The sequence below is a fragment of the Labeo rohita genome, chromosome 5, assembly GCF_022985175.1.
Source record: "Labeo rohita strain BAU-BD-2019 chromosome 5, IGBB_LRoh.1.0, whole genome shotgun sequence".
Classification (NCBI taxonomy): Eukaryota; Metazoa; Chordata; class Actinopteri; order Cypriniformes; family Cyprinidae; genus Labeo; species Labeo rohita.
The window spans coordinates 10,513,502-10,527,677 of NC_066873.1; the positions used below are offsets into that span (position 1 = coordinate 10,513,502).

The following is a 14,176-nucleotide window of genomic DNA, read 5'->3' on the forward strand; positions in this document are numbered from 1 at the left end:
AGTTCAATATTGTTGAGTTGTGTGTAAGTGTGATGAAAATAATGTAACCTAATTTGAATGGTCCTAAAATGTTAATTTCCTACTTGTTTTTGGACCTCTACAAATTTACTCAATATTGGCCATTACTTTTATGGTGTATATTGTGCATCCCTAAATTAATTGTTTATATTGTTATTTTAATCACATTTTGTCATTAAATAATAATCTTTTTACATTTTTGTATTGATAAACATTCTTGAAGTTGTCTCTGTTTTTAACCTGAAATCCTAAATTTTTAAACTAAATCCTTTGAGAGTTGCCCCTCAGCAGAAGGACTGGAGGTTTTGGCATATAAAAGATGGAAGGATCCAGGATTCTAACCCTTTTTCTGTCCTCTAGCAAACAACAGTTGAGGAGAAAAGTCGTGTTATGCAGCTGGAAGAGGAATTGGCATTACGCAAGGCTGAAGTCGAAGAGCTCCAGGCTCGGCTTCAGAGAGGCTCCTCCGGTCCAGGAACGGATGCTGGAGACAGCGGACCAGGCATAAGCTCTGAGACTCTGGTTTTACGGGAACAGCTTCTCTCTGCAGGTCGTGAACGCCGTGAAGAGAGCAGCCAGTTACGCGAAAGGTACGAAGCATCTTTGAGCAGCAGCCAGAAAGAAGTCGAACGCCTTAAAACCACCACAGAACGTCAGAGCCAAGAGATCTCCGACCTGAAGCAAAGACTTCAGCAGGCCACTCGTGAAAACATGGAGATGATGGACAGCTGGAAAGCCAAACTTGACGCTCTAGTTGGAGACCATCAGCGTGCTCTAGAGGAGCTGAAAGCCTCGCTAACAGGAGATCGCGGGGTCGGTGAGACCAACGGAGGAGAGGGTGAAGGAACCACACCTGAGATGAGAGCAGCTATTGAGAGCTTAAAGATGGAGCAGCAATTGGAGTTAGAGAACCTGAAGGCCAAACATGGGATCGATGCTGCCGTGATGTCCAAAGAGCGTGAAGATCTACGCGCAAGGCTTCAGGAATTGCGGGACCAGCTCGAGGAGACTGAGGAGAACTGGAAGATCCAGGTTGAAGCCAAGAGCAACCAGCATTCTCTGGAGCTCAAAGAGGCCTCGGAGAAGCTTCAGAGGGCAGAGTTGAGGATCAGCGAGTTGGATAAGTCCCATGAAGAGCAGGAGAAGGCCACAAATGTTCTCAAAGAGCAACTGGAGCTGGCTAAGAAGAAGATGGTCGATTATGAGGCCCTGCAGAAGGCTGAAGCTCAGAGCAGAGCAGAGATCCTCTCTCTGCAGGAGAAGCTGAGAGTCAGTGAGAACCGACTGCAAGCTGTAGAGGCGGATCACACCACCCAGGATGTCAATGTTAGTGACCTCTGGGACAAAATCCTATTTATTTCAATGATTCTGTTATTAACAAATGTGGAGAATTTTTATTTTGTTCATTAGTCAGAAATTTTTTTTAAGTTCACTTAAATATGTTTTCTACCCATCCAGATGATTGAAAATAATGACAACTCTGAAGAGAAGATTAAACTAAAGCAGAATATGGAAGGTATGTATACAAATAATCACAGTTAATAAATATTATGTTCACTTATTGTTCACTGTTAATTGATGTAATCGAATGTTCAAAAGTTTGGGGTTTGTATGATTTTTTTGTTTGTTTTTGAAATACGTCTCTTCTGCTCAGCAAGGCTGCATTTATTTGATCAAAAAGTACAGTAAAACAGTAGTACTGTGAAATATTATTACGAATAAAAATAACTGCTTTTTATTTCAATATAATTTAAAATGCAATTTATTCTTGTGATGGAAAAGCTACATTTTTAGCAACCGTTACTCCGATCTTCAGTGTCAGAAACATTTTCTATAATTCTATAACAGTTTAAACAATTAAACTATTGCAAATGTACACTACCAGTCAAAAGTTTTTGAACAGTGAGATTTTTAATTTTTTTTTTTTTTAAGAAAACTGATAAAATGCATTAAAAAAAATATTTCATATGTTATTTTATTTTATTTTATTTTATTTTAATGACCCGAACTTTTGAATGGTAGTAAATGTTATTTATCATTTTTTTCTTTTAATCTAAATTTTAAAAGTAATTATACTGTAGTTTTCAGACCTTTCAGCGTGTGAAAGTTGTTCTCTATGTCTGTCTTTATAACTTCAAACTTTCTATTAGAAACCCTGGAGAAACTCACAAAAAGGGAAAAAGAAGTATCCACTCTTACCACCCAAGTAGATGCCCTGAAGACCCAAATAACCGGTAATTATTACATTTAAAGTGTTAAATTTATGTCATTCTAATTATGTTCTTTTGTGAAATAACAAAGAGAGCTATATATAACATAACATACGATGATGCTAGTGCTATTTTGTTATCCTTCTAACAATAGCTATGTTTCCATCACCCTGTTTTTATGCGCATTTTGAAGTATCGCATAAGAAATGAGTGATGGAAACACTCAACATTTCGAAAGAAAATCCCTATATTTTTACACTTGCTTGAGGTGTTTTTGAATTGTGTGAATACGAGTTAATGGGAATAAATGGAGAAGGAAATGCATTTGCTGAATAAATTCCTCCAAACGCATCAAAAAAGTCATGCGACTTTGCATTATGGGACGGCATAACCTAACTAACCAGTGGACCGTTCTTGTTGCACCGCATCTGAATTGTTGCTATGGTCATTCTGAAATGCTTGAGCAAAGTCTGTCGTCAAAGTATTTCTGTATAATTGCTTCCCAGAACTGTTTTACATGACTGTGGCAGGCATCCACCTCTGAAAGCAATGACATAATTTATTGTGTTTCTTCTGCTCACTTTGAGGCGCAAGTAATATATTTGAAAATGATTATATTATCAGTGGCTTCTCCTACTTTTCTTAGTGATATTTAGCACCAGTTTATCAGCAAGTGACTATTTTGTTCCCTTTGACTCGTTAGATGGAAGCAGTACTTAATCGCAAATGTTTTAGCGATAATCCAGTTTTGCGCATTAAGTAAAATTCGCAACTTTGGATGGAAACCCAGCTAATAAATGCAACTGCATCTTGTGTGCAGCCTTGGAGGAAAAAGTTCGTTTGGGAGAGAAGGCGGCAGATGGACTCGTAAAGGAAAAGACGCGCTTGGAGGCAGAGCTGGAGTCCATGACCAAGAAATCCCACGATGCATCAGGCCAGCTGGTGATTATTAGCCAGGAGCTTCTGAAGAAAGAGAGGTAAAGAGCATAACATGGAGGAGGAGAAGCCAATTTGTGATTTATTACAGGTGTGAGTGAGCTTTTAACCACTCGAGATGATAATGATAGCATGAGCCACAATGGAAATTTTTGTCTTAGTTATTGAAGTACATTTCAAGATATGCTTTGATCATCTGTCTTACACTTGTACGCTTGAAATTAGTATTCCAGACTCTATTTTATCCCTGTCATGAAAAACCATCATCTGTATTATATTGCTTCCCAGTACTCAAGGATAAATGATTAGCCATGTACCATTGCTGATTGTAATCCACTCAAGAGCAATTTAAGTTAATGAAGACAATTACACTGATTAAAACTGTGGCCAAAATGTCATTTAGCCTTTTCAATCAATGCTACATGCTGACAGTGAATTTCCTGTCAGGGATTTAGCCTCTGCCCTTAAAGAAATAGTCCACCAAAAATGAAAAATCTTGTCATCATATACTCACTCCAAAGTCTTTCCAAACCTGTATGTGTCTGTGAAACTCAAAGGAACATGTTTTGAAGAATGTTGGTAGCAAAAGATGTTTGGTTTCTATTAGGGATGGGCGATATCTTATAATTTGCGATAAGATATCGCAGTAAAAGTTTTCTCCACAATAAGAATTAGTCTTCCTGCGATAATAACAATGAAGTCTAGTTGTTGACATAGTTCTGTGTGCGACAGTGCGGAGTGACATGCTAAAGGCAGTTGTGAAACTACTGCCTTAAAGTTTCCTATGCCCCATGAGCCCTTGCGTTAAAAGTGGGAGCGTCTGTTCTAAGTAAACAAGCGGGACGTAACACTCATTCTTTCAACAGCTGACAGTAGTGATTAGGGCTGGGCGATAAAACGATAACGATATGTATCGCGATAGACACGTGATCGATATCAATAAAAAAATGTGTTCTATAAAATGTTCGATATTTTTTATTCTTCATCGGTAGAAAACAGAGGTTGCGAAGCGAGATTGGTTGCATTAACATAGGCACTCGCTCTATAACCTAGCAACGTGGGAGTGACAAAATTATTAAATTAATATCTTGTATTGTAGAATGGACGCTCAGCACCGCCGAGAGTTTCGCGCCATCATTAAAACGAAACCGAAAGTAAAACGCGCGCGCGCATTCAAAAGCAGTTTTAATACCCCACGTTTAGAGAGCGACTCCCCAATGTGCGCAAATTAGACTACATAACATATCTAGGCTGTAGGCTATAGGCTATAGGTTGTGTAGTTGTATTTAATGCAACCTTAATATTCATTTAGTGCTCCTAAATTTAGTTTTGGTGCTCCTAACTATTTGAAGTTGGGAACACCAGTGCTACCAAGTAAAAAAGTTAATTTCGATCCCTGAACACAAGCAGCAGACCACCATGGAGAGGTACTCTGCATCAGTGCCTTATGACAAAGAATCTAAATGGTACAAAGATAAAACGGAGGCAGTGGCATATTTCTCTGTTTATATTTAACACTGCACTATTTTATTACACTTTATTAAGCATTTCTTACATTTTCTTTCATTTTGCACCTTAAATGTTAAGAGATAATTGTTAAGTGTTCAGTGTGACTTTAGAATTATGTTTACATTATTTGAGTTTTCCATGGTTGTTGACATTTCTGTCTTAATAACTGGGGGGGTTATGATCAGAGGAAGGTTAAGTTTAAAATAAAAATGTTGAAATGTAATATATTTTTCTCCTGTTCCTTATTTTAAATGGGTCATAAAAAATATCAATAATTATCGATGTCGACCGATATGAAATGCTGATATCGTGATACAGTTTTCAGCCATATCGCCCAGCCCTAGTAGTGTTTGGCAAATGAAGCCTCGTAAAGCACTGACATTTCCTGTGGTGGTTAGCAAAAAATAAAGCAGCCACAAGCATGTGAAAGAAACACCTTCGGACGAAACATTCACCACACATTTCAAAGATCAACTCATGTTACGTGCACAAATATAAGTCTAACAGTATGTGTATGTGTTGGTTGAATTTCTGTCTCTGATAAATTCATTTACCCATTAAACTGTGGCATTAAAGGAGTCATCGGATGCCCATTTTCCACAAGATGATATGATTCTTTAGGGTCTTATTGAAATGTCTATAATATACTTTGGTTAAAAATTCTTAATAGTAGTGTAAAACAACACCCTTTTTACCTTGCCAAAATCAGCTCATTCTGGTCGAGGCTGCTTTAATTGCAAATGAGCTCTGCTCACCCCGCCCCTCTCTTCTCTCTGTGGAGTGACGAACATGTTCACTTCAGCCACGTTTAGCCGCTAAACTTGCTGACTAGTATATTATTAGGAAAGGCGATCGCTAAGATTCATAAAAAAAACCTTATACTCACTTCTGCTGTAAGTGAAGCTGGATCACGAATGATTTGTGCGAACATAGACAGATATATGTAGATCTGGAGGCACATTCCCTTCACAAACAAACGTAATCCACTGCATCGTCAGCAGCTCAGATGTCGGGATGATGACCACTATGTTCATTATTACATCCAGCAACACAACACCTCAATCGCTCAATTCTTGTCTAACTCACATCCCTGCTCCGGCATCAAAACATGGAGGTTGGACTGTTACAACTGATCTGAGGTAAGACGCTCATGTCAATCAACTATCGTGGGAGTGGCCTCTGTCGGTGTGATGGCACAATCTGAGAATGGCTCGATTTGAAAACGGGAATATTATTTTTACAGATTAATTAAAAACCAACTCATGGATTTTTAACATTATAGGGTAGATGTGTACATAAACGTCCAACACACATTAATGTTCAAACAACATGCAAAAGTGAACTTAGCATCCGACGACCACTTTAAATGCTAGTACGGATGTCTATATGATGTAATAGAAGAATAATGTACACATGAAGTGCATATGGCCAATATTGAATATTGAATTGAAGTTGTACCCTCGCTAAATGAGGAGCTCCAATCTACAATCTACAGCAGGGGTGCTTAACCCTGTTCCTGGAGATCTACCTTCCCAACCCTGATCAAACACACCTAAACCAACTAATTAGTATCTGAAGGAGCGCTTGATAATTACAGACAGGCGTGTTTGATCAGGGTTTGAACTAAACTCTGTGGGAAGGTAGATCTCCAGGAACAGGGTTGGGAACCCCTTATCTACAGCAACTGGTTTGGACAAAACTGTTTGAGGTTTGTTTTCAAACCTGTTGTCCAACAAAGATATCATTTATTGACATGCTTTTTCTCCAAATTAACTTCATAACAGTGTCAAGTGTTTGAAATAAGCTTTTGCGATCAGACGTGGCTTCATATCACAGAATGATATCATACTATTTTATAGTATTATAAAGGCTGTGTCAATTATCATTGCATTATAAATATACTTTATCCTTAAAAATACCCAAGATTGCTTGAGAGACACAGACAAACCATATATTGAATCAGTTGTATGTTTATTGTCTTCAAGTTCCTCAGTTAAAATGCCTCTATCTGCGTTTTATTCAGCTACAGCGATAACTGGATTAGAGATTCCTCAAGCGACGTCAGTACTATTACTTCTACTATAAAGCATATGTGGAGTTTTAGCGCAAGGGTGCCCTTCGGCTTCCAAATCAGAAAGATAATACTTTTCTCTAAAGAAGTAGGATTTCCCTGAATTATCATCATTGATATTGTTATTGCAAAAAAACCCCAGAAATTATTGTGATCATTTTTTAAGCCCATATCGCCTATCCCTAGTTTCTATTTACTTACATAGTAGTACCAAAATACTATGGATGTCAATTGGAATCATTTCTGGGTGGATGATCCCTATTAAAGATCTTTGCACTAAGAATTAAAAAAAATATATACAAAAGCACATTACACTTTGATATGCACTTATACATTGTAGGGGTGGGCCATATACCGGTAGACACAATTAACCAAGATTTTCGACACACTTATGAGACGTTGCTGTGCTACATGGTCACATAAACGTAATGTTTGCATGTGTTTTTAAACAGTGCAGTTTAAAAACAAGTGCTTTTAAGCTGTTGAAAGCAATCAGCAGTGAAAGACAACTCATTTGGCTAAATGTGTGCGCAGTCTGAGACTGTTTCTGAGATGCACACATGTGAAGACGGTGCTCATAGAGCGCAAGAGCATTTGCTGCTTTATAGGCCTTGAATGGTTAAATAACAAAATGCCTGTCCTCGCAAATATCCTTGTGAACACAGTAATTTAGGTCTTAAGTGAAAGCAAACAGCTGGGAAAGAAAACACACATGTAACAGTATATTGGATCTGGGCAGTTCTTAAAGTGACAGCAGTCTAATATTCCTGCTGTCTGTCATTTGTGTTAATTAAACAACAAAAGAGAGAAAATCTCTCATTGCTCTTGACTAAATCACTTTTGTAACTTAAAAAAAAAGAAATATGTATTTAGTTTACACAGTGATGAATATGCAGTGTTTTTATACATTATACAATGTACATAGCATTTCTTATTGATTTGTTCTACTGTAGTTTTTTGTCCTATTGCTTGTAATTAGTTTTTTTAATCGATGACTGTTTACTTGTCTTCAGTAAGCTTGAGTTTGTTTGTTTTTTTTAATTTAGGCTAGTATTCGTTTTTTGTGATATTGACACTGGTGACAAGAATTACCAAAGGATGTTGACCTAATATTTTTATAATAATATTAACATTTTAATGCAATATATTGTCTTTTTCTGTGTGTGTGTGCATATCAGGAGCCTGAATGAGCTTCGGGTGTTATTGCTGGAATCTCCACGTCACTCTGCGGGAGTGGATCGCGACCTTAGCCGTGAAGTCCACAGAGCCGAGTGGAGGATGAAAGAACAGAAACTACAAGATGACATCAAAACCCTCCGAGAGAAACTTTTGCTGCTGGTGAGATATATGAATAGAAACCTGCAACTACAGCCATTGTTGCTGTTTTATGACAAACATCTAATTTAACATTTAAATTAAATGTAAACGTACGATAATTTTTCTTTACTAATTAGAATTTCCTCTCAGACACAAATATATATATATATACATGATCGTTAAAAAACATATTTTTTTATAAAGAAGTCTCTCATGATTACCAAGACTACATGTATTTGATCAAAAATACAGTAAAACTGTAATATTATGAAATATTATTACAAATTAAAACGGTTGTTTGAAACAGTTGTGCTCATTAATATTTTTGTGGAAACTGATACTTTTTTATTTTGTGGTAATTAATGCACACAGATATTCAAAGAACAGCATGTTGTTTTAAAGAAGTCCACTTCCAGAACAACAATTTACAGATAATGTACTCACCCCCTTGTCATCCAAGATGTTCATGTCTTTCTTTCTTCAGTCGTAAAGAAATTGTGTTTTTAATGGACTGATATGGTTTGAACTTCCGAAATGCAGTTTAAAATCCGGCTTCAAACGATCCCAGATGTGGTTGTAAATGATCCCAGCCAAGGAAGAAGGGTCTTATCTAGCGGAACGATCGGTTATTTTCATATAAAAATACAATTTAAATACTTTTTATTCTCAAACACTCGTCTTGCCTTGCTTAAGTTGAACTCTGTGTACTCTGGTTCAAGACAGTTAGGGTATGTCGAAAAACTCCAATCGTATTTTCTCCCTCAACTTCAAAAATCATTTTAAATCATCCTACATCGCTGCAGAAGTACCGACACAGTGTTTGCAAAGTGAACATGCAAAGAAGATCAAACACCCTTAACAAAAAAGGTAAAACAGTGATATAGGACGATTTTGAAGTTGAGGAGAACATGAAATGGGAGTTTTTCGACATACCCGAACTGTCATGACCCAGAACAAAAACATTTTATGCAGAGTGAGACAAGATGAGCGTTTGACACTAAAAAGTATATAAATTGTATTATTTTTATGAAAATAACCAATCGTTTCGTTAGATAAGACCCTTCTTTCTCGGCTGAGATCGTTTACCACCGCGTTTGAAGCCGCATTTAAACTGCATTTCGGAAGTTCAAACTCGGGGCACCATATCGGTCCATTATATGGAGAAAAATGCTGAAATGTTTTCCTCTTTACGACTGAAGAAAGAAAGACATTAACGTCGTGGATGACAATGGGGTGATTAGATTATATGTGAATCTTTGTTTTGGAAGTGGACTTCTCCTTTAAAGAATGTCACACCATTTTTCTATAATAAAACACTTTTTTTGGGGTGTTATTCCATAACATTTAGTTTTTATATGTTTACAGCTGTTCAGAGCTGTCCCATGTGCTGATTAACATCTTTGAGCTGAGCTCAAAAGTATCTATACTTGCCACTACAGTATTATATACAATGCACTATTTTTGACTATGACAGATACGTACACTGATATATTGTGAATCTCTATTAATGTACGATTTCCTTATACCAGGGTCGGGAGAGGTCATCTCCAGACCACCGCCGGTACTCGATGATGGACCCGTCTGCTACAGACACAGAGGTGGCCCGTCTACGTCAAAGGCTGCTGAACACAGAAGATGCCCTGAGGAACGCTCTGGAACACAACCAACACGTGGACCAGCTAGTGCAGGCCATGAGTACCCGACCGGACAAGAACCAAGTAAACATGCAGACAGTTAGCGCCTCGCCTCAACCTGCTCCTGGCTATTTCTTCACACGGTGTGATACTTATTGAAATGTTCAGATTTTTACTCTTTCTTTGCGTTCACAGGCACACGCTAGTGCAAATTCTGCAAATGGAATTCATCAAGAAGATACTTCCTTCACACAAGAGGTTAATAGATCTTTCTTCAAAAAGAATTTAGAGTCATTATATTGCTATATCATCCTAAACTCTGTTTCTCTGTCTAGGAAGAACACTGATGAGGGCTCAAACAGTTCTCGGATGGGAAGGACGAAGCCAATTTGATGCCTAGACCTTTGGACTAATGCTTCACTGGACATCTTCTTTTTTGTTTACACTTAACACCAAAACGACGACTTTATAGAGGAACAAACAAATCGAAGAATATCTAAAATGATGCTATAAAAAGACATAACGGAAGTGGTTTTTAAGGTCAGTGGTACACGGACAAACTGACACCGACCCTGTAAACTACCTCCGAGATGGACAATGATGTCTGACTTAAACGAGAGAACGTTGGTCAGGATACTTGAATCCTCGGAAAATCCAATACCCTGCTATACTCTCAGTTGGCTGTAACCGTTTGCAGTTTAGAAAACACTTTTGGCCTCGATTTATACCGTTTAATTTATTTGCCATTTATGCTTTTTAAAAATGGTATATTCAAAGAGATAGCATAAGGTTTGAAGGTCTTGGGCTGGACACTGGTCACTAGATACTGTAGCAAACAAGTCAATAAAACAGACAGGCTCCCTCATTACATACCTGCTCATTTTTGTGTTGATTTTTTTTATGGAGACATGAATTTTAAAGTATGAATTATACAGTATTCAGCAATCATGTTCAACGAAATTAGCAAGTTAAGGTGCACCGTAAAGCTTCAAGAACCAGTATTGCAGTTTCAGTCAATATTAGTGCATACTTTTGTGATATTATAAAACATTAGCAGACAATGCCAACTCCCAACCTGTAGTTAATTCAAATGAACAATGAACCAACAGCTTTTGTTTCTTGTTTTGAATCATTTGCTGAATCATTTCATTCTTTTAAATCAGAATCTTTTCTTGACGGACTTAAGAGGAGGTACTACATGCACAAGTGATTTTTTTATTCTCTGTGAACTAGTTTTCATTAAAATGGGATTTCGTTTCACCACTGAAAATACAGCATTTTAATTTAGTTCTCATTAAAATGCAAAAAGCATGTTTGTTTACAACCACACAGCTTTTTATTTAATATTTAAAGCACACGTGTTTTTAAAGTTAAAAAACTGCATATTTAATATGTTTTGTCATATATAGGTAAGTTCATTTTAATAAAAGGAAAGGATCGACTGTAGTACCTCCCTTTAAAAGATTAAGAAAGACTTTAGCATTTTCTCTGATCAGATTTCGCTTTGTCCATATGGATCTTTGTAGTAACAGAAACAGTACAAAACATAACTGCAATTCCCGTAAGTGTCTGCTCAGTGGTATTCCAGAGTTAATCTCTCTTTTGAAAAACCATGTGGATGAAATACTGTGCAATTAGGTCATGTTTGTTCATTAAGCAACTTTATACTGATGTGATTGTCATTAGAACTAAGAAAACATTTGTTTTCAAAAAGAATAGGGAAAATGATAGGGCTGGCCCCAAGTTTTGCAGTTGAAATTGCTTTAGATTGCAGTTGGATTCGATAAAAATGCCTTTTATCTGTTGGGAAACAGTTCACTCACCACTTGCTGTAATGGTTCCCAAGAATCAGTAATTAAACATTAACAAAAGAGACACTTTGTAGTGTATTATTTGTAACAAAATGGAAAGGGTTTGGATATAAGCACTTTCCATATGGAGTATTTTAAAGAATTCATCTGTCATTCTTAACAAATGGTGCCATTTGTATCTGAAAATGTCATGTTTTATTTAACATTTTATTTGAAAAGGTTACTGTCATATTTTACACTGTATTGGGACGCATTAATATTCATATTAGTGGTCAGTAAATGGCTGATTTTCAATGGCTGATTCTTATATCGTTACCTACAAAAAAATATACACTATCGTCAAAAGTTTTTGAACAGTTAAGCTAAATTTTCAGCATCATTACTCCAGTCTTCAGTGTCACATGATCCTTCAGAAATCATTCTAATATGCTGATCTGCTGTTCAAGAAACATTTTATTATTATTATCAATATTTAAAGCAGTTGAGTACATTTTTTTAAGATTCTTTGATGAATAGAAAGATCCAAAGATCAGCATTTATCTAAAATAAAAAGCTTTTGTAACATTATACATTATAGAAGTTAATACTTTTATTTAGCAAGGTTGCTTTAAACTGTTCAAAAGTGATGATAAATGCTGTTCTTCTGAACTTCGTATTTATAAAAGAAACCTGAAAAAAATCTACTCAGCAGTTTTCAACATAATACAGTAGTCAACATTTGAAGTGGATCAAAGTTTATTAAAGTTTTCCTAAAACCAAAACAATGCCCATTCTTGTCTTAGAACAACTCTGATTAACTTTTCTGATCCACTTCAAATGTTGACTACTGTACTTTAAATAGTAAAAAATATATCCTTTTTTAAAAAAGAAGAAGAATGTGGGTAATTAAACAGTTCCTGTTCCCTATTGATTTCAGTAGTATGGAAAAAAATACTATGGAAGTCAATGGGGACCAGAAACTGTTTGGTTACCCACATTCTTCAAAATATTTTCTTTTGTGATTAGCAGAAAAAAAAAAAAAAAACTAAAAAATACAGCTCTGAAACAACATGAGGGTGGATAAATGACATAATTTTAATTTTGGGGTGAACTATCCCTTTTTAACTCGTACCAGTAGTTACAGTTCTTGTAATGATGGCTACAGTAGGTTACAGTAGGTAGACTGGACAATAATGAAAAAATAATAATAATAATAATATGGAAGTCATTGGCTGCCGTCAACTGTTTGGTTATCTACATTAAATTAAACCTGACATTTTATAGTGGAAACACTAAATTAGTATTTTCTTGTAAAACATACTTGAATAATCTTTGTTTTATTTACAGCTTATAAAAATATTTTTACAGTGTATTCTTGGCCCTTAATAAAACCCTTACAGAAGAAAATCATACTTTCAAGAGGAACTAGAAACATTGTGCAGATCAGAATTCATACTGACTGTTATGACTGCAGAAAATATAAATATGTATCACAAATATTGAAGATAATCATTTTAAGAGAATCATTTTGTGATGGAATATAAGATTGTCATATTTAATCAATTTAGAATTTTCTCACATAATCAAAAAGTGAGAGTGTAAAAAAAAATGTTTTTCAAAAACGTGCTCAGTTTAAAAATCCTATATCATCAAGAGACATGCTTAATGAAAAGTTATCAAAGGTGTTTTCATTCCTCAAATCGTTCAGAAGATATGAGCCAAATTTTTAAGTTGGTCTGTGTATTGTAAGTGCAATATCCGGAGAGCAAAATATGTAGGTCATATGGGCACCATGGGAACAAGGGCCATCTGAAGATTCATATCTGCAAGCAAGAACATGATTTCCACCAGCAAATCGAATGACCGGCCGCTACAGCGTGATAAACGCATTACAATGGTACGCCGTCAGGGGGAGACATAACATAAAACAAATCAGCCAAACTGGTGAAGGCTGTTCTGATGCTCTCAAGTCTGTTGTTACTCGACAGCAGTTTGTGATGCACCATTATGTTAGACTTCAAGGACAATACTGTGCAAAACTATACAAAATTAATATTATTAGCCATACACTGATACATTTTAATATGTGACCCTGGACCACAAAACCAGTAGCACGGGTATGTTTGTAGCAATAGCCAACAATACATCGTATGGGTCAAAATGATCGACTTTGATTTTATGCCAATCATTAGGATATTACGTAAAGATCATGTTCCATGAAGATATTTTGTAAATTCCCTACTGCTAATACATCAAAACTTAATTTTTGATTAGTAATAGGCTATGCATTGCTAAGAACTTCATTTGGACAACTTCAAAGGCGATTTACTCTCAGATTCCAGATTTTCAAACAGTTGTATCTCAGCCAAATATTGTCCTAACAAACAATACATCACTGGAAAGCTTATTTATTCAGCTTTCAGATAATGTAAATCTCAGTTTTAAAAAAACTGACCCTAACAATTGTTTTTGTGGTCCAGGGTCACATATATACGGAACGTTACACTATTCCAATACTAATAATATTTTAATATTACTGTGATTTTAAAATACAATTGTGGTCAAAATACAGTGTTTTTAAATGTAAACATGTTCTGTGTTCGCTGGGTCCTACAAGCATAACTGGTCGAAATATGTTGCATATCCTCTAAACATCCTGATGCCTTTCAGGTGTTTTATATCAGTTTGTCA

General features: G+C 36.1%; 1 protein-coding gene across 5 annotated transcripts in view; it reads left to right on the top strand.

Moving 5' to 3' along the window:
* Window positions 1-11,319, top strand: part of clip2 (CAP-GLY domain containing linker protein 2) — a 51,724-nt gene extending 40,405 nt beyond the window's left edge. For 3 of the 5 annotated variants that reach the window (XM_051108797.1, XM_051108795.1, XM_051108798.1), the window contains 8 exons: window positions 379-1,344; window positions 1,477-1,534; window positions 2,169-2,252; window positions 3,049-3,205; window positions 7,923-8,082; window positions 9,591-9,794; window positions 9,891-9,953; window positions 10,031-11,319. In XM_051108797.1, coding sequence (XP_050964754.1) covers window positions 379-1,344; window positions 1,477-1,534; window positions 2,169-2,252; window positions 3,049-3,205; window positions 7,923-8,082; window positions 9,591-9,794; window positions 9,891-9,953; window positions 10,031-10,042 — 1,704 coding nt within the window. In that variant the 3' untranslated portion in view covers window positions 10,043-11,319. The remainder of the gene's footprint in view (window positions 1-378; window positions 1,345-1,476; window positions 1,535-2,168; window positions 2,253-3,048; window positions 3,206-7,922; window positions 8,083-9,590; window positions 9,795-9,890; window positions 9,954-10,030) is intronic. The other 2 variants (XM_051108796.1, XM_051108799.1) reach the window with 1 other exon arrangement.
* Window positions 11,320-14,176: the final 2,857 nt, after the last annotated feature.